The sequence below is a fragment of the Tubulanus polymorphus genome, chromosome 8 (assembly GCF_964204645.1).
Source record: "Tubulanus polymorphus chromosome 8, tnTubPoly1.2, whole genome shotgun sequence".
Lineage (NCBI taxonomy): Eukaryota > Metazoa > Nemertea > Palaeonemertea > Tubulaniformes > Tubulanidae > Tubulanus > Tubulanus polymorphus.
In genome coordinates, this window is record NC_134032.1 from 9044599 (window position 1) to 9069208 (window position 24610).

At 40.3% G+C, this 24610-nt stretch overlaps 1 protein-coding gene across 4 annotated transcripts; it reads right to left on the bottom strand.

The window, feature by feature from the left end:
• Window positions 1–24490, bottom strand: LOC141910214 (tumor protein D54-like). 4 transcript variants are annotated; one of them, XM_074800933.1, is made up of 9 exons: window positions 24321–24490; window positions 15846–15947; window positions 12667–12815; window positions 11928–12076; window positions 11367–11426; window positions 9377–9478; window positions 8759–8819; window positions 7020–7088; window positions 1–3121 (listed from the first exon to the last, which is right to left on the bottom strand). In XM_074800933.1, exons 1-9 carry the CDS (start codon window positions 24364–24366, stop codon window positions 2969–2971), a joined length of 891 nt encoding a protein of 296 aa, XP_074657034.1. In that variant the 5' UTR covers window positions 24367–24490; the 3' UTR covers window positions 1–2968. The 4 variants fall into 4 exon arrangements, with proteins under 4 accessions (XP_074657034.1, XP_074657037.1, XP_074657035.1 ...); XM_074800936.1 differs by lacking the exon at window positions 15846–15947; XM_074800934.1 differs by lacking the exon at window positions 11367–11426.
• Window positions 24491–24610: the final 120 nt, after the last annotated feature.

Consider the following 24610-nt stretch of genomic DNA (forward strand, 5'->3'; position numbering starts at 1 on the left):
TACATTTTATTGATCATAATATTTCTTTTTTATGAGGATGTCATTCGTTTTTAGTACATTGTTTACATTTTTGTTTGGCATATCATCATAATATCATAAATATAATTCATTATATACGATATATATTTAGTTCAATTTCAAAGAGTTTTTTAAACTCTGTCATCAACTGGGCAACTTGAGTTACCGATCCCTCCATTGTATCCACGCGTGGACATTTCTCTCTTGCTAACTATACTAGTAACCACCAGGGTGCGCAATTTCACAAAAAGGATTTCACACTATGTTCGACTCCCCCAGGGTTTTCGTTAATGACAAAAAGCTTCCCAGGTTTAGACGAAATTTAAAGTCTAACTCTTAAATTGATTTAAGGTAAACAGAATAGGTGAAGAAATTAAATCAATTTGAGAGTTAGAACCTATTTGCAAAATTGACACCAGGTATGTCGTTTCACAATGCTGATTTATCATCAAATTCTTATATTTACAAATTACAGATTTTTGTTTTAACTCCGTTTTTCTCTAATTTTCAAAGATCTACCGACAATTATGGGATATCATACAGCAAAAAGCCAAGCGCGAGTTTTTCTCTAAAAAGTATTCATCTTTCGTCCGAGTGCTCAAACCCTAGAAAGTTCCACATTTGAGGGTTAGTTTTGGTTACAAGGTCAAAATCAATTCATTATCAAATACTTTAACAACAGTCAAAACAGTAATTTTCTACAGCCAAAACGAGCTCATTTTTAAAAGCATTCAAAAATTACGCAGTCAGAATAAGTTCATTTTCAATTAATTCAAATCTACAATCTGAATTAACTTCAACTCTACTGTAAAATTATTCTTTTTTCCAATAACCGAATAATGGTGAAAATAAACCCACATTTAATATGGAACTATTTTGAGGGTTGGCACTAAGAAACTTAAGGAGATATTGGCGGAATTTCTGTTCTGAATGTCCTTCCATCATTTCGATGGGAAAAATGATCGTTCGGAAAACAGTAGACTTAATCGGACAATCGTTACGTATAATACTGATAACCCCTGAAAGGATAGAGTGGCAGGCAGTGGCAGGCGTGTCGATGTGATCAGCCTCGCTCGCCATCGCCGGTGAAATAAAATAATCAAGAAATAAACTCTGTTACCAAGACAACAACAACAAACAAACAAACAAACAAACGCGGCGACTGAAATCGCCCGCCAGGGTCGACTTCGTGCTGTGTAACGCCGGACCCCGGAAGTATTGTGGCCCCGGCAGGTGAATACTGTACAAATTAAAATTCTAAGTCATCAATATACAACTCTAACTAAATGTATTCTCTAAACACGATATGATAATCACCGATTTTTTTTTTGGAACGACTTTTTTCGCAATGGCGCGATAGAAACTATAAAACAGTAAGCGGGTATCAATCTGCAGCCTGGAATAAACCCCTCCGACAATCTGCAGCTCTGAATCACCTCCATTTTCGGATATTGTATAGTGAAGTATCGGTTTTTGAAAGTGTTGATTGTAGTTCATTTTCAACTGTGAAGTCCTGAACGCATATGCTGTGTGGAAAATTACTCGTTGTAAGTGTTGATAAAATGTCCAATGTCCGGCGTTTGTAGTTCATTTTCAACTAAAAGTGAAGTTCGGAACACATGCAGTGTGGACAATCAGTTTTCGTAACGTACCCATGAACTGACAATTGCCTGGTGCTTGTAGTATATTTGAAATATATCTAAACACATTTGAAGTGTGCGCGATCACTTTTTAAAAGTTTGCCGATAAAATATCTAATGATGGATTTTCAATCGAAAATGTCCGATGTGAAGTCACACATGTGAAGTGCGGATGAATAAAAATTGATTGTAAACTCGGTGATTCGTAGTGATGATTGTCTAAAGGGGGGGGGGGGGGTAGGGGCCGGATTGATACCCGTACGGTCTTCTCTAAATTCAGCGAAGCGCGGCCTGTGAACGCGGTTATGAATTAAATCATGAATTAATTTTACTCTCCATGACGGGCCCGCCGACTGCTGTCATTACAAGTACGATTCAATCAATTCTTTATTGAATATACATGTACTTTATATATATATATATATATTATATACAACAGCATGAATTGATGATGTAATACACGTATTTGGAAATAGCGCTTTGACTATAGGTATTTGAGCAAGCTTTTTTCGATCATACATAATGCTATCTTAACAAATTTCTATTTTTACAAGATTTTTTTCCTGTGGACTCAAATGCAACCACCAAGCGTGGTTGGTTTTAGATGTTTGGCTCCGACAGATCCTCAGGGCGCAGTTGTACTGTCAGGATTTAAATCAAAATGTGGTCTATGACAGGTCCTAAGTTTTTGTTACAACCTAAACGACCTTAGACGGGTCTTACGTTACAGAAACGACATGGGCTTAGACTGTGGTTTGCTTATAAAACCAAAATGAATTTAGACTGGTGTTTGAGAGATTGTTTATGGAACCAAAACAAGCATAGACTTGCATGGTCTTGAATCATTAGATTGTATGTCGATTCTCAGAATCAAGATTTAACTGGCCTTACCAGAAGCGGGACTTTTCATTGTTATCATTCTGAATCATAGGTTAAGAACTGTCAGGACAAGCGGCGAAGATAGAGCAAGGCAGAACCTAGATATACGGTGAAGACTTAAACCCAAAAATGGTCTTGAATACTAAGCCCTGTCTCAAAGTTCATCTGTCAACTACGGAGACAAGACCAATATTAAATCTACGCCATGACAGTATAACTAGGTTTTCATACGTGCCTCTGTAGATTGTGACAAAGGTTCATAATACATTGTTATTTTGGGAGGGGGTTGCTACATCCATTCTAACAAAGCCGAGAATTATAAACCACGCAAAACATTAAGCAGCAGTGCCCCCTAGTGTGACAAATTCGAAGTTCAGGAATGTGAAGAACGGTGCTGTTTTTTGTTTTTTTTTTTCGAGGGGTCGAAGTTTCTATCTACTGCCATCGGGTGACGTGCTGGTCGTGGTAGCCATCGGCGATGTCGCCGTTGTCCCGTTGTTTGTTGCCGTGGCGCCGCCATCTTTACTCGTGCTCGTTAGAATATCTTCGAAGTTATCTTCCGACTTGCTTCCCGTCACCTTCGACTGCAAAAGAAAAATACGAAAAATAAAGTTTGAGAAACGGCATTAGTTTCCACCATAGAAAAAAAACATAAATTTGATAATTTTCTTTTTATGCAAATTTCAAAAATAAAAAATGTAAAAACCAAAAAGATCGAGTTAAAAACTACATCTTATCTTTTGTTGTAGTTGTGAAAAGCGCCATTTTTTATTTACAACTAAATTGAAAATTCATGGATGAAAATTGATAGTCGAAAAAAGAGAGAACTCGGCGAAATTTTACCATTTTTACTTCGCGAAAAATTTTCCTATTTTACAACGCGAAACAAAAAATTGCTAAGACGTGGTTCCAAAATGAACGACAGTCGAACCCGCTTAATTTTGTTCAGGCCGGCACCAGGGTAGCCCCATTTAACCCCCATAAATATGCGCTATGCGTAAATGTATATAAATACAATGTTAAACAGTGGCGGCTTCACCCCCTTTCTCCGGCAGAGTGACCTTGGAATTTCTACCCAAGACTTTATGATTAGAATATGTCGAAATTGTTAACATATTTCATTACTAATTTCAACCAAGTTAGTGCTTAGAATGTATCTAATTTTCAAAATTTTCCGGAGGAGCATAGCCAGACCCTGCCCCATATGTAAACAGTGAGCCAAGTAAGTAGTGCGCACCCCTTTTCCGAAAAGCTAGATCAGCCCCCGTTTTAATATAGATTACTAGTGCCACCAGATGAATTTCATGATGCGAATTAAGCGGGTTCTACTGTAATTTCAACTTCAATTACATGTACAGTCAAAAACCAACGACTGTGGAATTCTAGACGCAAAGTGACCACGGCAAGAGTTTCGCGTGAAAAATATCGACTGCAACTACAAGAATCATACGTATCATAAATAATGAATAACGAGTCTAGATAAAGATAGAGAATTTCTAAAATGATATATATATATATACCGGTATATATAGATATAGGTGTAAAAATGAACAAGTGTCGGTAAAAGCATGATACCTTCATAGCTATAAACCTATAGGGCTTGGTTCCTCAGTTCAGACGCAGGTTACGCATTTGCACAGTAACGACTAGAGTCCAAATAGTTGATCAATCTTTAGACCGATGTTACGTAGCCCTGTATAAATGTCTCTGGAGCTAAAATGAGCTTAGACCGAAGTCACTAAAGGGTTACCTGATAAGTTGATAACATCGGTCATAGAATGAAAAAAAAATATCAGAATGGTCTTGTTAGATTAAGAAACAAAACGAGCTTAGACTAGTACGAAGTTTTGACCGTCCATCTGGACGCTCGCTCGAATCCGAGACTCAACTGTGGAACCGGCCCCAGATATGATAGTTCAAAGATATTATGTTTCTAAAATATAAGACGAAACAAATGCGAAGAGAACGTTTTCAAAATACAAATTTTCAGTGAGACGAAAAATGTGGTTACGAACTACATACATAGAATATGTGCGCGACGAAGACCTAGTTTTAACCCTGGCATGCTAGTCAGGGTTCATGAAATCTACCCTCGCATGTGGGTAAAACGTAGTAAAACACCCGCTAAATATGAATATCTATAGGAACCAATATAAATGACGCGTGGCCGAAAACAACAGGTTCACATGTATTAAGTGAAGGTGAACGATTCAATACAATTCAAATTTATTGCTTCCGACTAACAAGAAAATTACATCGGACAGACAAAAAACGCAATATCAACGCGACCTTTTACATATAACTAAGATGAAGTCGTGGTAGTTAGGACGGTTGTCATCATCCAATCCAAATGACTTCGAATGAATTCAAAATACAAATCGGGACTAAAAAAAGAAGCGACTTCAGCAATGTAATGACTTACACGATGACGACTTAAACCAGCATGACTGAATAATTGTTGACACCGCATTTTTGCAATTTTTGGCACGCTGTTTTGAATTTGAGATCAAAATAAACCAGCATGACTGTGTAATTGTCGACATCGCATATTTGCAATTTTTGGCACGCTGTTTTGAATTTGAGATCAAATTAAACCGGCATGACTGTATAATTGTTGACATCGCATTTTTGCAATTTTTGGCACGCTGTTTTGAATTTGTGATCAAATTAAACCAGCATGACTGTATAATTGTTGACATCGCATTTTTGTAATTTTTGGCACGCTGTTTTGAATTTGAGATCAAATTGCGGTAATTGCCGATGTTTTGCAGCCGACTCGTTGACTGCAGCTTCAGGTTATTCGCTACAAATTTTCAGCAGATTTGGTTTCTTTATCGCTGAGAAAAGCGATTCACTTTTTTTTGGGACACCCGGCGTATTACGATTACAAAATATACATTTCTTTTTAATCTTCAGAACATTTTTTTTCCTAGGAAAATTTACCAGAAAAAATTGAAATCTGCAGTTGCAATGTGTTCATTTTCAATGGTTTATTAAAACCAAAGACTCGAATTTCAAAACTTGGACTTCAAAATGAGTCCGGAACTTCGGAACCATTTAATCAGACCCCTCCATGATTTCTTAAAGTGAAAATATATTCAATCAACATCAATGACCGTTTCAATGTTGAACCCTTGAGTCAAATTCCATCGGGTCCAGAGCCTGAAAATGACCCCTCAGCCTCGGTAATTTCTGAAGTTTAAAATTGTTTCAATCAGACAAGAAGAAATCATCACAGTTCAAGCTTTATTCTGTACAATATTGCCACCCATCGTAGGATAGAAATAAAGATTTCATTAAGATCTTAAAATATTTTCCCGAAAACCAATTTTCTCAGGCGAAAGACAGTCGAGCTGTTTCCTTCAGTCAAAGAAGTGCGATGGGCTAAGGTACACAAAGACCCGTCCAGAGAAGATGGCGGCATCGGGAAAGTCCCCTATGATATCATCACTATGCTAAATCAATTGAGACTTTGTCACAGTTACTAATGACATCATAGGTATCGTAGGTGCAGGCAGCCACTTTGGTGGTTACGTAAAATGTCTGCATTCATTAGATCCACCTATGATGTCATCAGATCGCTTTAAGGATTTTTAATGAATGCATATTTTCTGAAATAAGCGTAATCAGGGGTATTGCGATGATGTCATAGGAAGATTTCGCAAATGCGGCCATGTTTTCCGGAAGGGTTTACAACGCAACGCGGTAGGGCGTGGAGGGTCGGATGTCGAGTGCGATGGCCAGACATCAAACATCATTTTGAAACAACACTGACGAAGAAGATTTATACCCACCGAGCTAAAAGATCATTTTTAGTCCCAACTCACCACTTTAGTCTTTAAATTCCCGATTGATTTGGATTTCTGAGACGTATGCATTTGAAAAAGCGATAAGAAAATTGAGAGAAATTTAAAATTTGAGCGATTGATGAAGTGAAGTTTTTTGGCTTTCTTTTGTCACCCGAGCTAGCGATGTCTCCCGATTGCACTGCCACCTATCAGACATTTAAAGAATCGACGAGGAGATAGCCCTGCCACCTAGTGGATAGTTCACCTTTCTGACCCAATTATAACGAAATGTAAAAGTGATTCTTTTTAATCCCATAATTTACCAAATTTTATCAGAGCCCCGGGCGTACTGCCATCATGCTGTTGATGTTTCCCCGATAAGCGCCCGCCCCTAGAAGCATGCTTTTCAAGCCCGGTGCTGCCACCCATGTATACATCATATACGGTGCTGCCTCGCAGGTCAAGCCAAAAAGTTGCAGCAGTTGCACCAGCGCCGCGAACTAGCAGACAGATCGTCAAAACATGTGCTGCCACCAATTAGCTGCTTTTCAGACTACCATCTGTTATTCAGCTACCCATGTCTGTTTTCTGACGAGGTACTGCCCCCTAGCAGAAAGACAACCAACACAAGTACTGCCACCTATTAGCCATAATTCGAGACTAGGCACTGCCACCTATTGATTAAATCACTCACCATTTCTTGTGGATTACGCTGTGGCTGATAGGGGGTCGATGATGTAAAAAGCCTCACTGATCGTGATCTCTGCAATCACATATAGGGGGCGCCACAATACATTTTTTTTTGTTTACAATCAAAATTCGAAAAGACTACACGCATGATTTTTTGTCGGTAGGCGGTAACTTGATTCACAGAAAAAGAGGAGGGCAAAAGCGATCTTTCTTGTAAATGTCCCCGCTAAACTAGCCACAAGAAGTTCATGAGTTGGATGTAATTCAATCCCTCACCGCCAGGTGGCGCTTTCGGCCTTACACGCTCACCACCAGGCTATCACGATCTCAATCAACCACCCCGATTCATAATGATAAATATCTATCACTGGTGATGAATTGTCGTATAGCTGGACCCAATTCCAACAGTTCTTGATTCAAATTTGATGTGCAGATTAAAAAACAAAAGAGGTGACTGATTTAAACTACTGCATCAAATGAATAAGTTTCCCAAAAGAGTCTTACGCGATAAAACTAAACAAAAAGAAACCAAGATTGGCTTTTACCGGGTAATTACAACCACCTGATGATGGCTGTTAAGTCAACAGCAGAAATTTTATTGCATAAAATTTTATTATGGGACTTTCTCAGTTCTCTATACACAAGGCTTTGAGTGTTTCATAAGACTATCCTTTAAGTCAAACTTCAGTAATGAAGAACTGTGGAACTGGGACCCAATATTTTGAGTCAGTCTTTCGAGAAAACCAACTCTGGGCATAGATAAAACCCACCAGCCCCAAGAATACAAAACGCGGGCCACGGGCTTATAAAACCGAGATAATAGCCCCGAGCGTAAAACCTGGCCCAAGGACACCTTGTCACTTTGGTATATGGTATGAAAATAAAACCAGGCCCAGAGAATATGAAATTCAAAACCAGGGGGCCGTTGCACAGTGATAGCTTGCTTTAGGTTTAAGTCTAAGACCATCTCAGTTCTATTGCCAATTTAACAACAACTTAAGACCACCCTCAAAATTTAAGGCCACTTTGGACTTTAAGCCAGGACTGTGCAACTTGGGCTACTATATAAGCTTGGTTATACTGAGGCCAGGGTTATAAAGTAATATAATTTGTATATACGTATGTATATATATATATATAGCAATTGATTGAGGCGCAAACCTTTGTAATATAATTATGATTAATTATAGTTTTACTGGTGAGCGCTGAACTCGGCGCTAAGCGTCTGATCTCTATAATCAGCGTGGGTTATACCGTGTTCAACAGCTCCCTGCATCACCACAAACGACGAACGTATCACAGCAGCAGCGACAGAGAGAAATCAGTATTCATAAATCAAATTCATATTCGGGAGAAATATGGCCGCGTCGACTTGTTCGGGCAAAACGGTAGTAGAGGAGTCGTGTTAAAACTGGGAGTCCGATCGGTAAAACGTAATGGCAGTACTTCGAAGCATAACTAGATTTATTTACGAGTACGAGAATTCGTTACAAGTGCATAGTAGCTTCATCGTTATATATTCAATTCATTTACCTGGTCAAGCTACTATGCGCTAGTAGCGAAGGCTCGTATTCTAGATGAATCTACTTAATCTTTGAAGTACTATCCGTCTTCAGGTTTCACAAAACGGTAATGGTTAATAGTAAACTCAACCCCGCTCGACCCCCGCCCAACATTATATTGTTACGGTGAAAGTAAATATGTATTGGAGCGCTAAGATTGACGAGTGTTCAGGCTACATACCTTCACTGTGGTGTAAGCGTTCCCGACACGTTCCTCGAATGATTTAAAAGTGTTCGAATTTCTGAAACGAGAAACGTTACGGAAGAAGTTTAACGACGAATAAACTTTTCGATTTAGATTGGGATGTAGTTTTACGCAAAAATGCAGGTATCAATGTGCACTGCAGTCTGGACCCTGCATGCACCCACGCACATAAGCTGGGCAGACATTTTCTAAACATGTCAGAGAAATTTGGGTTCCCGGCCAAAGATTATCTGAGGGTGACAGGCAGGTATAATACTCCAGATGGTACGAGGGATCAGGTTCCAGGCTGAAGATTATCTGAGGGGTCAAGATCCAGGCAGCAGATGGTAAGTTAGCAGTTCCAGACTGCAGATTATCTGAGGGGGTCACAGGTATTGGGCTCAAGATTGTCTGAGGGGTTCAAGTTCCACCAGGCAGCAGATTGTCTGAGAAGTTGGTGGTTCCAGGCTGTATACGGTCTGAGGGAGTCAGGTATTGGACTGCAGATTATCTGAGGGGGTCAAGTTCCAGGCGGCAGATTGTTTGAGGGTGGTGGTTCCAGACGAGAGATTATCAGATGGTTAAATCATGAATTAAAGCCATATTTTCACGTACCTCACATCTCCTAGTTTACCCTTGACGGCTGTGCTCAAATTACTGATTGCCGACGAGGTTTTCTCACCAGCCGTTTTCAACACTGCACCAGTTTTCACATATCTGAAACAAAATATTTAACAGTATTAACCTAAAAACTCATAAATTATCAAACATATGAAGAATCAAAAAAATATTGCTTATAAGTAAAAATCTATTTCGATAAAAAAGATTTTGAATGTTTTGAACCTGAATATTGAATGAGCTTCACGAAAAGAGTTATCATTGAACTACATTCTTATTTCGAACTTGAGTTATCAAGACCTACAAATGAGTAGTAACTGAACTACTTGTGCAAATGAACACACATTGTTTATTCTTGTTTTTTCATGAAGTACGTAAATCTATTGCCCTATTACGGAGCTACATCAGCCACGTTTACCAAATACGGAGGCGACAACGACAAACGTATTAATCAGGAAGAATTAATTTGTCAAGCAACGAGGCGGGGAGAGGAGGAAAGATCCTAATCCTAACTCGCTATAAATCAGTAGATTTCAATGTAGATACAGCTGAAGGAAGCGAATGCCATGCAATCAGAACAGTCCCAGACCCAGTTTCAAATGAGCACGATCTCGTACCCCTGTTCGGCAGTATTTGTTTACATTTGACTTAAACCTTTGCGTCTACACCGCAGTGCGGTGTATAAATCAGTGATAGATTTTGCTAGTACACCGCACTGCGGTGTATTGATTTAATTAGTAATTATCTCCCTTAAAAAATGGCAGTTCGTGTCAAACATAGTGAAATATTAGTTACTAACGATACACCCCACCGCAGTGTAGACGCACTATAGTGGTATACCCGTTATTCAACACACTAGGGTGGAATTTTTTAGAATTTTCAAATTATCTCGAACACTATAGGGTATCAATTAGTGAGCACTGAAAGTGTTAAAGGGCTTATTGAGTTATTCTTAAATTACAGTCAAAGCGCGTTTAAATGACATGCTATCCACAGATTTGGCATTATGTTCATTGAATTTCGAGACAAGTTCAGCATCACAATCTGCTCTGAGGATAAAATCTTGCGTAGTGAGCCCAGACACGAAACCAGCATTGTCATAACACTGTATGCAGTCACATTTTAAACCACGGCCGTGGAACTGGGGACCTAGTTCTGGTTTTGTGAGTGTGGGTTCAAGTACCGGTTTCCACTAAACAAATAAGATTCAAGCTTCGGTTACCTTTTGAGTCAACCAGTTTGTCAACTTACGTGATCATTGAAATCGACGAAAATAAACTGGGATGAATTTTTCAGGCGAAACAAGGTCCCGCAAGAGATAGCGAATGCCCTATACCACCACAAAACACGAAGAGATAACTGAGCAACAACTGAGCAAGAGTTGCTCGAACATGCTCGGCTTTCCAAGATTAATCAACGAAGACAAGCAGTTATGAACTCATGAACACGCAAGAATTAGCGATCTGAGTTAATATAGTTAGAAATAAACGGAACAGGGCAGACAGTTGCGCAGTTGAGGCTTAGATTAGTTCGAAATTGTTATTTCTTTTTAGAGCAAATGTAATATCTTACTTAGGACTAGGGGCCGGCTTTATATCCAGAATTTAGTCCGAAATCGTCTTAAGACTTGCTTCAGATTTTTAGATTGGTTAGTGCCTATAGATATACTCGTCTATGTGTGAGCCAAATATGGAAGTGGCTTCAGTACGGTACGCTATGTACATTCGGTAAGACTAGTCTAAGCGCTCATTTTTGGATCTCGAGCCAATCAAAGAAATTATGACTAGTCTAAGCTCACTTTGGTTCTATATTCAATCTAACGACTTAAGTAAGTCCGGCCTTAATTTTTTACCATTTTTCAACTCGAGTCACAACTGCGCAACTGGGCCCAGGGTTTTTTCGATTCTAAAGTGAACCCAAGCCATCGTTATTAGCTGAATTTGAGTTTTGGTTGTTTTGTTTTTTTGTCGGTGGTTGTCAAACTTACGCCTGTGACGAGGTGATTTTCTCTTGTACATTATGCAATTTTTCATTAGTCTTCCGGTACCTACGTAACACATACGCGTAACAATGTAACAACTCTTATTAGAATTTCGTCTAGGCTCGAATTGGTCTGACTTCAGTCACGAGGGGCACTGCGACTGTGATTTCTAGTTCAGTCACAAGGGAGCGTTAGCGTTGTGTGCAATTTCCAATTAAGCTTCTTGGGAGCGTTATCATTTTTTTAGCCCTGTGGATGCACTGCAAGTGATTTAGCACTAGGGTTGAGGCACACTGAAGTGCTTAATGATTTTATCTTCTATCCACAAGGGATATTGCACCTGACCACATAAGGGGAGCTACATAGTGCTTGAATGATTCAATTTTAAGCCACAAGGGGGTGCTGCACGATTTCGCCCCTGACCAGATGAGCGAGCCACATCTAGTGCTTAAATGATTCAATCCTAGACCACAAGAGGGCAGTATGGTCTTTACTATTGGCTACATCAGAAGCATGATTCGAGCACTGGCCAAATGAGGGCGCCACACTCGATGCATTGATACTTACGCTCCGGACTCTTTGATATTTTTCAATCCTTCCGACAGGTCGTGTTTGATCTCGTTGAGCGGAGTGATGCCGAGTTTACGTTTCAGATCAGCAGCGTGTTGAACTTTAGCCGACAATACGTGGCGTAACGTCGATATTTCATCTTCCGTCTGCAAAGATAACGAAATCGGCGAAAATAACATACGTGTACAAACCAAAATAACACGCCAATGAAAAGTTCAATAACAGAAAAAAAGTTCCTCACAAAATCAAGTCTACCCCTCATGGCCATGATTTTAATATTCCTAGAGCCTTCCACTGAGAATGAAAGACTTTGAACATCGCTATTTGGATATGCTCGCAGCCAGCCACTTGAAATTCTCAGAGCCAACCAGTATAGATACTTTTTTTTTAACACCCTCAACCTGCTGAGCGCCACGTAGATAAGCGGGTTCGATGTTTCTTTTTTCCAATGGAGGAGAGGCTAGAGAAGAACCTTCGACCAAGAAACTCTGTCACCACCAGGGTTTGAACCCAGAAATAGTATAGGCCTAGATACTATCGAAAGGGAAGTCCCAGAATGTCATGATTTGGATATTCTTGGAGCCATCCCATTGTTGGATACATACACGAAAACCAAAACGTGGCGTCATGCGATTGCGATTAACTTACAATTACAATTGACCCGACTGCGTAAAAGTGGTAATGACCTGGCCTGCCCTCCCTCAACCCAGGACGGGGAGTTAAAACTCAAACTCACTTTCTGAAGTTCATCCCTCCACTCTTGCTCCAGTCGTTCTTTCTCCGCCGGATCGACGTCGGCCCCTCCTCCTCCGAGGTGAACTCCGTCTCCGGACGACGTTAAATCTGGAGTAGCGATAGCAGCCGTCTCGTAAACAAACGAGTCATCTACAAAATACGACGTGAATATACGAATGAATGTACGAAGGGAAAAAAACACGGCTGCCTTTAGTATATCCCCCTATGACATCATCCATCATCAACATACAATAAATACTGGTTACATAATCCTAATCCCCTTACGATATCAACAAAAACAATTTGAAACTGTAACATCAATTTACATATATGGACACCTCCAGAAAAGATGGCTGCCTACATAGATCCCCCTATGACATCATCAATTTACGTCCGACGAATGCTTCCAGAAAAGATGCTTCCATAATAAGATAAAAACCCACTATGTACAAATTAAAAAAGAATTTTAAAATCGAGATATACATACATACATACATATAATCTCATACCCGACGATGATCTCTGAAGTGAGATCGAAACGTTGTGGCTTTTATAATAAGTAAATTCTCGATTAAAAAATTTGTATAAGTAATAAGTATACTGAAATGAGTAAATTCTCAATTTAAAATTTTTTTTCAATTTGTGCATCAGTGGGTTTTTATCTAATTATTCGGTCACCGTGTTTGAATGTAGTCATTGTACTAAGCTTCCATAAATCCCCCTACGGAAAAAATCGAATGACATCATAGCGGGATCTTATGGAAGCCGATATCTTATCCGTCCACAAATCTTGATTACAGGTGCGTAATACCATCCTCCCACGACTGATACCACACCCTTCGTTCGACCCTTCACACCATCAGGAATTAACCAAACCCAACACTGACACCATACTCTCATCTGCCCCTAGCTGGCTTTACACCTTAATACCATCAGAAATTTACCATACCAACGCTGACACCAAACCCTAATCCGACCTGAGCTGGCCTTATACCTTAATACCATCAGGGACTTACCATCCCAACACTGAGGCCATATCCTCCTATGACCCAAGCTGGCCTTATACCTTTATACCATCAGGAATTTACCATACCCCGGCCATCAGGTGGCAAAAATTCCAAGAAAACATCAAAGTCTAACACAAATCATGACAAGCAATCAAAAGAGAGGGAGTTTATTTGCGCCGGTCCCGACGTATAGACGGAATCAAAAAATATCAAACATTTCGCGACGTGAAAAACAAATTGATTTATCGTAATAGAATCCGATACATGATCGCCGCGATAAAACCCGCACCTGCCACAGTAAGCTTCATTTGTATTCGGCGAGTGCAACTCAAATATACGCGCAGTGTTTGTATAAGACGGCAATTTAACCATCATGAATATGAAATACGTAATATCTATAAATTCTCACATATACCGAGACACACGCACACGCACTGACTCAGGGGAGCGCCCGGTTCTACAGTTTATCAACCGCAGGCATATATATATATGACTCTGCGGAGTCTTTTTAAACTGTGTCCTATATTCAGATGAGCCGGTAATGACTCTGTGGAGTCATTTTATACTGTGTCCTGTAATCATATCCGTATATGATTCATTGGAGTCATTTTAAACTGTGTCCTAATAATCATACAAGCCGCCTACGACTCTGTGGAGTCATTTTAAACTGTGTCCTATAATCACACAAGCCACATGTGGAGAAACTTCCACTCTGTGGAGTCATTTTAAACCATGTCCTATAATCATACAAGCCACATATGACTCTGTGGAGTCATTTTAAACCGTGTCCTATAATCATACAAGCCACATATGACTCTGTGGAGTCATTTTAAACCGTGTCCTATAATCATACAAGCCACTTATGACTGTGGAGTCACGTTCAACTGTAGTTCCACTGGACACATCTCCACAATTATGAGCCGACTCAGTGCAGTAATTCCCTGGACCTGTTTCTACAGTTATGAGCTGTATGTGGTGACTCTACCTGGCCCTATAGATATGAACCATATGACTGTGTGGAGTCATGTTCATCCGCCGGGCCTAGACCCGGTTCACCAGTTACAAGATATGTACTACATGACTATGTGAAGTCATCTTTAACTGTAGGTCTGGACCCAATTCCACAGTTCTCAGCTATATACAGATGACTCTCAGGAGTCAATCTGGAATGGATTCTGAAGTCGAGTAATATCCGACTCCGGACCAAGATCGGTTGATTGGACTCATATACTTATTCAACAAATGTAGAAGTAATTTTCACTCTAAGGAGTCTATCGTAACCTGAGAACTGTGGATGTTGAACTTGGAGTCAATGTCAACTCCTAGACCTAGCTTCAAGCGTAAATTTGACTCTGAGAAGACTTAAGTATAGGCTCATTATAACCCTAATTACCATTTACAAAATTCAAACCAAATCAAATTCAAATTGTGGAACCGGGTACAGAGAGACTCGCACAAGTCGAGAAGCAAGAAAACACGGAACAAATTAAAGCAGAAAATGAAAACAGCAAAATGGCATAAAATGTATAAAGATATTTATTGTTTTTTTTTTTAAATTATATAAGAAAAATTAGCAAGTAATGCGAATAAATACAGCGGTACGGGGCATTCGTGAAGTACGTACTCAAACAACGAACGAGGGGAAAATTGATTAATATGTTTTAAAAATCAGCTTAACCCTTTCAGTGTTGACAACAGTTCTGCGTCCAGTTCCGCAGTTCCGAGTTAAGATTTAACCCTCGAGTTAACTCATCGAAAATGAACTAACTTTAACTCACAACTGTGGAACTGTGTCCTGGAGATAACGTGAACATTTTTCGCAAAATTCCCCCAAGCGCATTAAATAATAGACATAATGCATCTACACCACCACGCAATGTATTGTTGATTACTGATATTTAACAATGTTCGACAGGTGCTGCCATCTAAAAACAAATTACTAATAACATCAATACACCGCAATGCGATGTAATCCCCGATTTATACATCGCAGTGTAGATGCACTGAAAGGGTTAATTCGAAACGAGAAACATCGAGGGAGTGGGAAGCACCAATAGCACGGCGTTCAAAATCAGTAAAATCTTAACCGATAAAATCGAAAATCAGCAAAATTTCACTAACCGGTACGTATACTTCATGACTGGCCCGGCCGCCGAATAGACAAAAAGCCTACCTTTCATTTGACCGCCGGTACCGCTAACGCTGCCTGGTGAACCGGTCGATGCCTTTTTGCCGATCAGCCGGTCGGTGTCGACCTCTTCGTCGGAGAATTGATCTGCAGGATGAACGAGATGCAGGTAAGAATAATAGTTATCCGACGGGCTGATAGAGGGCGTGTACGCCATCCGCGAACACCAGCCGCTCGATGCGTCTATCGCGATATCCGACAGCGCCGACGCCGAGTCCGGACTCGTCGCCGCCGGCGTCAGCCAATCGCTCTGCGATTTCCAAGTCCATTTTTCCAGTTCGCGATCGGCGAGATTTTCATCGTTTGTCGTCTTCGTCACGACCACGCGGACTTTACGCAGCCACCGCACGGCGGCAATTCGTTTCAGGAATTCGGTGCGGTCCAACATCCAGTCCGGTCGGTAGGTCCGCTCGTTTTGGATAGAAGATATATTTCAACGGTTTTCTCCCGATTTTTTACTGCTTCCACAATTTGTCGTTTTCTGTCACGAATTACATTTTTCCCCAAAAATTCTCGATTACTTTAAGCGGGACGGCTGTAGAGTTACAACCTATCAAGTTTCGATATCAAGGATCCCTTTCCACAGGGGTTTGATTCAGAATCCAAAACACTGTGGAACAGAATCCGGAATCCGAAGCTCTTTGGAACTGAATCCAGAATACAAAACACTGTGGAGCTGAATCCAGAATTCAGAACACAGTGGAACTGAATCCGGAATACAAAACAGTGTCTGAATCTGGAATCCAAAACACCGTGGAACTGAATCCTGAATCTCAACCGTGAACAGAATCTAAAACTGTGATAATCGAATTCATTATCTAAACCTTCAAGGCCTGACCTATGACCATAGAAAAATTGTCAAAACCTTCTGCCGCTAATCACATACTAGTCCATACAAAGCATCATATACACTGAACACAACACATCTGTGTCAAACAGATTCAATAAATCAGAAATAATCGAATTAAACTTCATCTGTTTGAAAATATTCATTTCGCTATAATGGACCAATTGTACCGGAGACAACGGCAGCGCCATTTTGACATCACCACATAATACCCTGATAAGACACAAGAAAAGATGGCGACAACCATAAACTTAACAATCAATTGCTTCCTCCATAAATCCTGTCATACGCCTGGAATCATCAAATTACCCCGAAAGAAATGGTTGCCTCGATAAATCCCCCTATGACATCATCAAATTACCCCGAAAGAAATGGTTGCCTCCATAAATCCCCCTATGACATCATCAAATTACCCCCCAAAGAAATGGTTGCCTCGATAAACACCTACGACATAATCAAATTCCCCCCAAAATAAATGGTTGCCTCGATAAATCCCCCTACGACACAATTAAATTACCCCTAAAGAAATGATTGCCTCGATAAATCCCCCTAAGACATCATCAAATTATCCCGAAAGATTGGTTGCCTCGATAAACCTCCTACGACATCATCAAATCACCCCCCCCCCCAATAAATGGTCACCTCGATAAATCCCCCTACGACATCATCAAATCACCCCCCCCCCCCAAAGAAATGGTTGCCTCGATAAACCCCCTATGACAGCATCAAATTACCCCTGAATAAATGGTTGCCTCCAGAATCCCCCTAGGCCTATATAAAATTACCCTAAACCAAATGGTCGCCTCCATAAATCCCCCTACCACCTCATCAAATTACCCTAAATAAATGACGACTATCTCTCCATAAATGCAAAACCATTCTAGACTCGATAAACAGTCGGCGGCGGCGGAGAATCGAAAAAGAAAACACTGCGGACGTGACCAAATCATCGCCATACGAAAATCCGCCACAAATCATCGTATAACTCCGCAGAAACTTCATCATCTAGCTGATACCGGTGACTATCCATAGACATCAATCATTATACGTATATGAAATAAATCGAAAAACTAAGCCTCGACTATACCGCGAGAAGCGCTCGTTTAATCCGAAAATTAATGGCTACAGATTCTCGGCCAAGAAAAAAAAGGAGAAAATTTTCCACAATTTTCCGAATAATCTCGTGCTTAATAACGGCCTGGGTTCTCGGTGGGCCAGTTGCGAGCGGATGCCTGTAGATTGGCTGCAGAATCAAAATGGGCTTTTCATTGGTCTTAAATCCAGAGTCCGCGTGCGTGTTCCAAAATCAAGGGCCGGTTCCATAGTCATGACTTAGACTTAAGACTAGTCTAAGACTCTTTTAGTTGTATAACTAATCTAACAGCTTAAGACCAGTCTTAACATTTAGGTAAGACCACTTTTGGACTTGAGTCTCCACTATGGAACCGGCCCCAGGGCTTAGATCGAAGACCGGTCTAAGACCGTTTTACGTCATTCTACTGCCAAGCTAACAACCTGAGACCAGTCTTAAGATCTATAAAACCAGGGGCGAGTTGTGACTTAAGTCCATAATTGGTCTTAAATCTTAAGACTGATCTTAAGTTGTTAGATTGGCTATAGAACGAAGTTGGTCTTAGACTGGTCTTAAGTCTAAGCTATGACTATGCAACTGGGCCCAGGGGCCGGTTGCACAGTCATGGCTTAGACTTAACACCAGTCCAAGACCAACTTAGTTCTACAACCAATCTACAAGACCAATCGTATGATTTAAGACCACTTTTGGACTTAAGTCATGACTGTGCAACTGGCCCGGACTTAAATCTCGACTAAGGAACCGGCCTCGCTGAGCCCTCCAGTTAAACTTTGAAATAGATCTAGTTTCATTAATTAATTATTTAGTTCGAATCTCAAATCAATTTGGGAGTTAATCACATTCTCCAGATTTAAGACTATAGTCTATTCTTGACCAAACCTTAAAAGACTCTTAACCAAACCTTAAAAGTTAGAACTGGCCGCAGTTGCACGGCGGTCAGAAACCAATGTCCAAAATTGGTCTCATTAAATCGTAAGACCTGCCAAAAGTTGTAAGATCGGCTATAGGCCTAGGTCTCAAATGGTCTAAAGAGACTGATCTTAAATCTGAGTAATGACTGCGCAACTAATCCTAATCCCTAGCTGAACAAGGCAAACGTTGAAAGCTATGAAAATATTGAAATCAAACATCTAAGATTCTTAGTATTTCCCAAATATTTCCGAACCGGGAATTATCATTCCAAAATTCCCAAGTTTTTCCCAATTTCCCTGTTCTGCGGGAACCACATAAGAAAAATGACAAAACAAAAAATCATCTCACGAGGCAAAAAAAAATTGATAACTTGTTCCTCATTTCTGATGAGCTTGATCGAAAGTTGACCCGGCCGACCCTCTAAATACACCGTATACATTACTTTTCTTTTTAAATCAAGAACAAGCTATAAAACCATTACAGACCGAGCAGTAATAGCCGAAGAACTGATCACAAATTTCATCGCCGTTTACAAAATCACCCGACCGATCACGAGAAACGAGGTATCGTTTTATTTTAGCCTTGAACTTGAAATTTTTCCGTCGCAAAAACAATCGCCGCGAAATTTCCGAACGTTTCTCTTCGAAATAAACATTCTATTCCTCTCCACAGAAAAAAAAAACCCTCGCTAAAAGTCGATGACCGACAAAACGCGCAATTACCGAACGCGATCTGATGAATAATCCAGTCAAAACTATCCTATATATACATATATATATGCGTGCACCGTCGACGCAGAAACATGTATAAATTAGGGCATAATATCGAAATATCACGATATTGCAGAGAGAGAGAGAGAGAGACACGACTGTCTATCACTTGCGAGACCTGAGAAAGAGTGAGAGGATGAAATATAAGCCGAATCAGCGGTTGCCGCGGCGAGGAGTGCGAGGCGATGTATTCGCCGAACCCTCGACAGAACAGTCGATAAATGTAAATCCTATGCAATACGTCGTTAATTCAGGAGCGGCGGGATAAAGAGAGTTCGCGAGAGTGAGAGAGAGCGCAGGAGACGGGACGGGGGCTTCATGATTCTTTGAATAAGAGGTGGAGAGGCATGTAGAAGACTTGGAGAGATTCGAGGTCAGGAAGTAATGGGAGGGTTGAAAGAGGCGGGCAGGTATAGAATCAGGAGTGGAGACTAATCGCAAACAAGAGGGAAAGAAAGAGGAAAAGGAGAGGATAGAGAGGTATGGGTAGAAATAGAGAGATAGGACGATATAAATGGATAAGGGTTAATGGTTCAGGGGAAGATGATGGAAGGGAGGGAAGGGTACAGTTGATGAAAGAGTAAGGCAGAGAACGAAGAGGGGAAGGAGAGAGAAGCATTCATGAAGGCAAGGGAGGAAGTTACAGGGAGAGAGGTAGAATGGAAGGGAAACAGAGAAAGGAGGTGGAGTGAGGGGAGAGAGGTAGAATTGAAGGGAAACAGAGACAGGAGGTGGAGTGAGGGGAGAGAGGTAGAATTGAAGGGAAACAGAGACAGGAGGTGGAGTGAGGGGAGAGAGGTAGAATGGACGGGAAACAGAGAAAGGAGGTGGAGTGAGGGGAGAGAGGTAGAATGGACGGGAAACAGAGAAAGGAGGTGGAGTGAGGGGAGCGAGGTAGAATGGAAGAGAAACAAGAGAAAGGAGGTGGAGTGAGGGGAGATAGGTAGAATGAATGGGAAACAAAGAAAGGAGGTGGAGTGAGGGGAGAGAGTTAGAATGGAAGGGAAACAGAGAAAGGAGGTGGAGCGAGGGAAGAGAGGTAGAATGGAAGGGAAACAGAGAAAGGAGGTGGAGCGAGGGAAGAGAGGTAGAATGGAAGGGAAACAGAGAAAAGATTGAGGGAGGTACATGTAAGTCGAAATAGCTTTTTTCGTCTATTCCTTACGAGCCGTTTTCCATAATCTAATTCTCCTAAGACAAGCAAATGGACATTGACGATAATATTTTCTGAAGGTCATTTCCGGGCAGGGGATGAATAATGACTACATATATCTTATATATATATATATATATATATATATATATATATATATATATATATATATATATATATATATATATATATATATATATATAAGTAAGTAGAGTAGATGGTAAACATCTAATGAGTCGTTCGGGGAGGATATCGGGAATTAACGTGCGGCTGAAACCCACTGCGTCGAGCAGATGGATAAATAGAAACGACACACGTACGGGGCCGGTCGCCGGGGAAATAGAATTAATGTCCGTTTCTCTACTGTAAAAAACAACGACGAACTAATGGGTGACCGCGACGAGTGATCAGAATAGGAAATCGAGGGGCGAGGTTAAGGAGTATCGAGGGGTAGGAATAGTGTGCAGAAAGGAGAGATTTATGCAGGGTGCAGATTTTCCATACACCCCAAGTTACACATACCATAACCAACCTTATTTTCATATAGGCCTAGATGTCCCGTTCTAAGTATATTATTGATACCAATGACCCAATGTTTTCATAGAAATTTTTCTCAAACGCTTAGTGGTATGAACAATGTGTTTGTTACCTGGAAACTTTGAAAAGGAATCCTGAGACCAATTGCTCAAAAGTTAGTTAAAGATTACTGGTGGATAAATACCATAACAATGGAATTTCAATTGTCACTATGTCCACTATCAACTGGCTAGCTCTAACCAACTTTTGAGCAACTGGCCCCTGATTGTTAACAAATTAGGACAATTAGGCGTGACCTAGGATTCAAAATTGGAAGAAAATTTATTGTGCGACCATTTTCTGATTTTCCATACCTTATTCCATAGCCATAGAGAAAAAAAAAACAAAATTTCAGGGCCTTGAAAAATCTTTTTCTATTTCTACCCAGAATTGGAAAAGAATGAAAAAATCTCAATAACTTAAAGGAAATTGAAATTGAATATCAAAACTTATAAAGCGCCTCATTCCAAAAGGCTCTAAGGCGCTTTACAGAATAGGCCTATAAAAGAAGTACAACTTAGATACAAAATACATGCACAGCACAAAATTGTTTGGCCCTACCTAAACAGCACTGGGAAACATTTCGCACAGACCTTCAGCTATATTTCCCTGTTCTAGTTTAACCGTTCAAAAACGACGAATTTAAGGAAATAGTTTCCCGCATCTGTCGGATTCTGGTTCCATAGACAGGGCTTAGACTTAAGACCGGTCTAAGACAAACTTAGTTCTATAGCCAATCTAACAAATTAAGACCAGTCTTAAGGTTTAAGACCTCTTCTGGTCTTAAGTCTTGGCTATGGAACAGTGGCCCCTGGAGCCAGGATAAAATATCTATTTCTAAATCATATGAAATATCGATTTCAATATCCACACACCGGGACCACATAGGCTAGGCCTTATACTCGATATGATACAAACACTGATATGCGTAACACGTGCGAATGTCAGAAACCCAGTAATCAAAATGGATTTTGTAGGGGTTGGATTGATGAACTCCAGGCCCCGGTTTCATAGACTGAGTATCAAAGTTATCCCTAGGGGTAAATCCTCGATCTTGGCAACAACCACCGTAGTAACAATGAGAAACCATGGTTATAGGCCTGACGAATTTCAAAATATTCCCAGGGACTATTTTTCTTCCATATCCATGAAACCGGACCCAGATGTTTCAAATTTTTTCATATCTATCATCGGCTTTTCTCACATTATTTTCCATTTTTGTTACAATAACATTAAGCTGTTACCTCTGATTACCGATAAGTCTAACTCAGATTTTCGGTTTAGTTGTTGCTTCTATGGTCAATGAGGACAACGATTCTAACTCCTGACAAGTACAAACTTGTTTTGTGAAACTGCCCCCTGATCACTGAATCAGGATGCATCGAAATAAAATGACTTGAAACTTAAACGGACTGCTTACGACTAAATTCCGGGCAACACATTACACGACGGGGATCAAAATATTTTTTGACGAACACATTACTTAAATGTTTCACATTCCATCATTTCCCAAAGGTTTTTCAAACATTTCACTTGGTAGTTGGTCTAGATATATCCGTATCCTTTCATGTATATCCGGAACAGATGTACTTGTGTTATATACACTTCGTCTGTCGTCGTCTATTCACAAATAATGAAATCATAAAGTATGGATTTAGAAAAATGTGAATTAGTGTTGATTTCTTAATTTTTTTCAATTTCGTCGTTTCGTTTCGTTAGTTTGTGCTGTTGTCCTGGCCTCAGTCCACAGGTGCCAGCACCCACTACAAGTTTTCAGAATGGCCACAGTTGAATTGACAGAAATTTACTCCCACTTTAAGGCTGATTTGCACATGGATTAAGATCGTCAGGTGAGGTGTTATAGGTATCAAACAAGCTACGAATGTTATTGTGCGTTGATTACAACAAAAATTAGACGGATATCTCAAAAGACCAGAAAATGCCAGGCAAATTACTCGTGAGTCAAATTGACTCACGAAGATTTCATTGAAAAATGACCTTCCCATTCCGAAAATATCAGATCGTGAAACTAAACCACAGACAGGTTACTGACTAGGTCCCAAAGGTTGCTATCGAAGGAAAACCTGATACTATGTCCGGAGCTGCCACCAGGGGACACTTAGTAAATATTTTTTTGGGTAGCATTTTTCTTGGTAACGGCTCAAGATGATTTCATGAAACTTTGTTTAGGGCATCATGCAATATGTCGCTTTTGAAGGAAATTGTGATACGGTGTCTTGCGCTGCCACCAAGCAAATTCCTATCCTTCATGCTTTCTAATTTGGTGACCTGATCCCCTGATCAAACTGGGTGAATTTACCGAGTACAGCGGTACCGAGTAGGGCATAAATTTAGTGTACGAATGCATTGGGATCAGAAACATTTCACGGAATTTCACCGATGAAACCAGTTTACCGTGGAAGGCAGAGTCTACTTAACCGGGTAATCGTTCTCTGCGCGCTTCTATATTTAGGTCATGTGTGATTAAACGAAAAACCATCATCAGAATATCTACAGACTTTCGACTCATACAAGGGATCGTATTATAGTCTATTTGTAGCACATGGACTTGTCACGATTGAGAGTCAATGAATAAAACCAGTATCAATAACCGGCCCCAGTATCCCTGTATAACATTATACAGGGATACTGGGGTTAGTCATTGATACTGGTTTTATTCATTTGCTATCAATTGTGACAAGTCCCTGTGATTTGTAGTTGCTGTAAAAATGAAAACCTGTTAATCATGTGTCTATGTTATTTATATACATATAATAGACGCTGGATTGTCAGATTATTGTTTTTGCCGTACCTACAACTCTTACTCAGCTACTAGCTAGCCGACCACCGATACCCATGTACGTAGTAAAATTGGCGAAAATCGTCCACATTCATTTTAGAAACGAAATCTTCCAAAACTTAACAACCAATAAAAACCCCAACCCTTTAGCCACATAGCACATAGGTGGCCTACCCACAATTAACAAAATTTAGCACGAAAATATGCATATTAGACGATATTTCACGACGCCGTAACGTGGCGCCCCCTTCCGACTCTGGCAGCCGAGTAAATCAAAATTCCGAATTTCTGGTGCTTTTCGACACTTACCCTGACTAGCTGATCCCATGTAAAGTTTTTCACCGCTCGTCTCCATCTTTGACCTGTTGTCCGCTGATCGAATAATCCGAAATCAGTGGCGAGAAATTCGGAAAAAGACGACAAATCCAAGTTTTAATTTTCACTTCCTGGTTTTCAGCCGGAGGTGGTGATGTCATCAGTATAGCCTCCAACCCGGAAACGAGATCCATCATTTTGATTTTGAAAAATGTTTCTAAAACTTTTTTAGCACTGCACATTTCTTCCTCTTAGAAATGGTCGACAAATATTTCTGTATTGAA

Bases quoted from the DNA above. Each gene is read 5' to 3' on its own strand.
- LOC141910214 (XM_074800933.1), bottom strand. From the start codon at position 24,366: ATGGAGACGAGCGGTGAAAAACTTTACATGGGATCAGCTAGTCAGG. The intron at 12,816-15,845 runs GTAGGCTTTTTG...CGTATTTTGTAG, and splicing joins TACCGGCGGTCAAATGAAAG to ATGACTCGTTTGTTTACGAG. The intron at 8,820-9,376 runs GTACGTGAAAAT...TTCTCGTTTCAG, and splicing joins GGTAAACTAGGAGATGTGAG to AAATTCGAACACTTTTAAAT.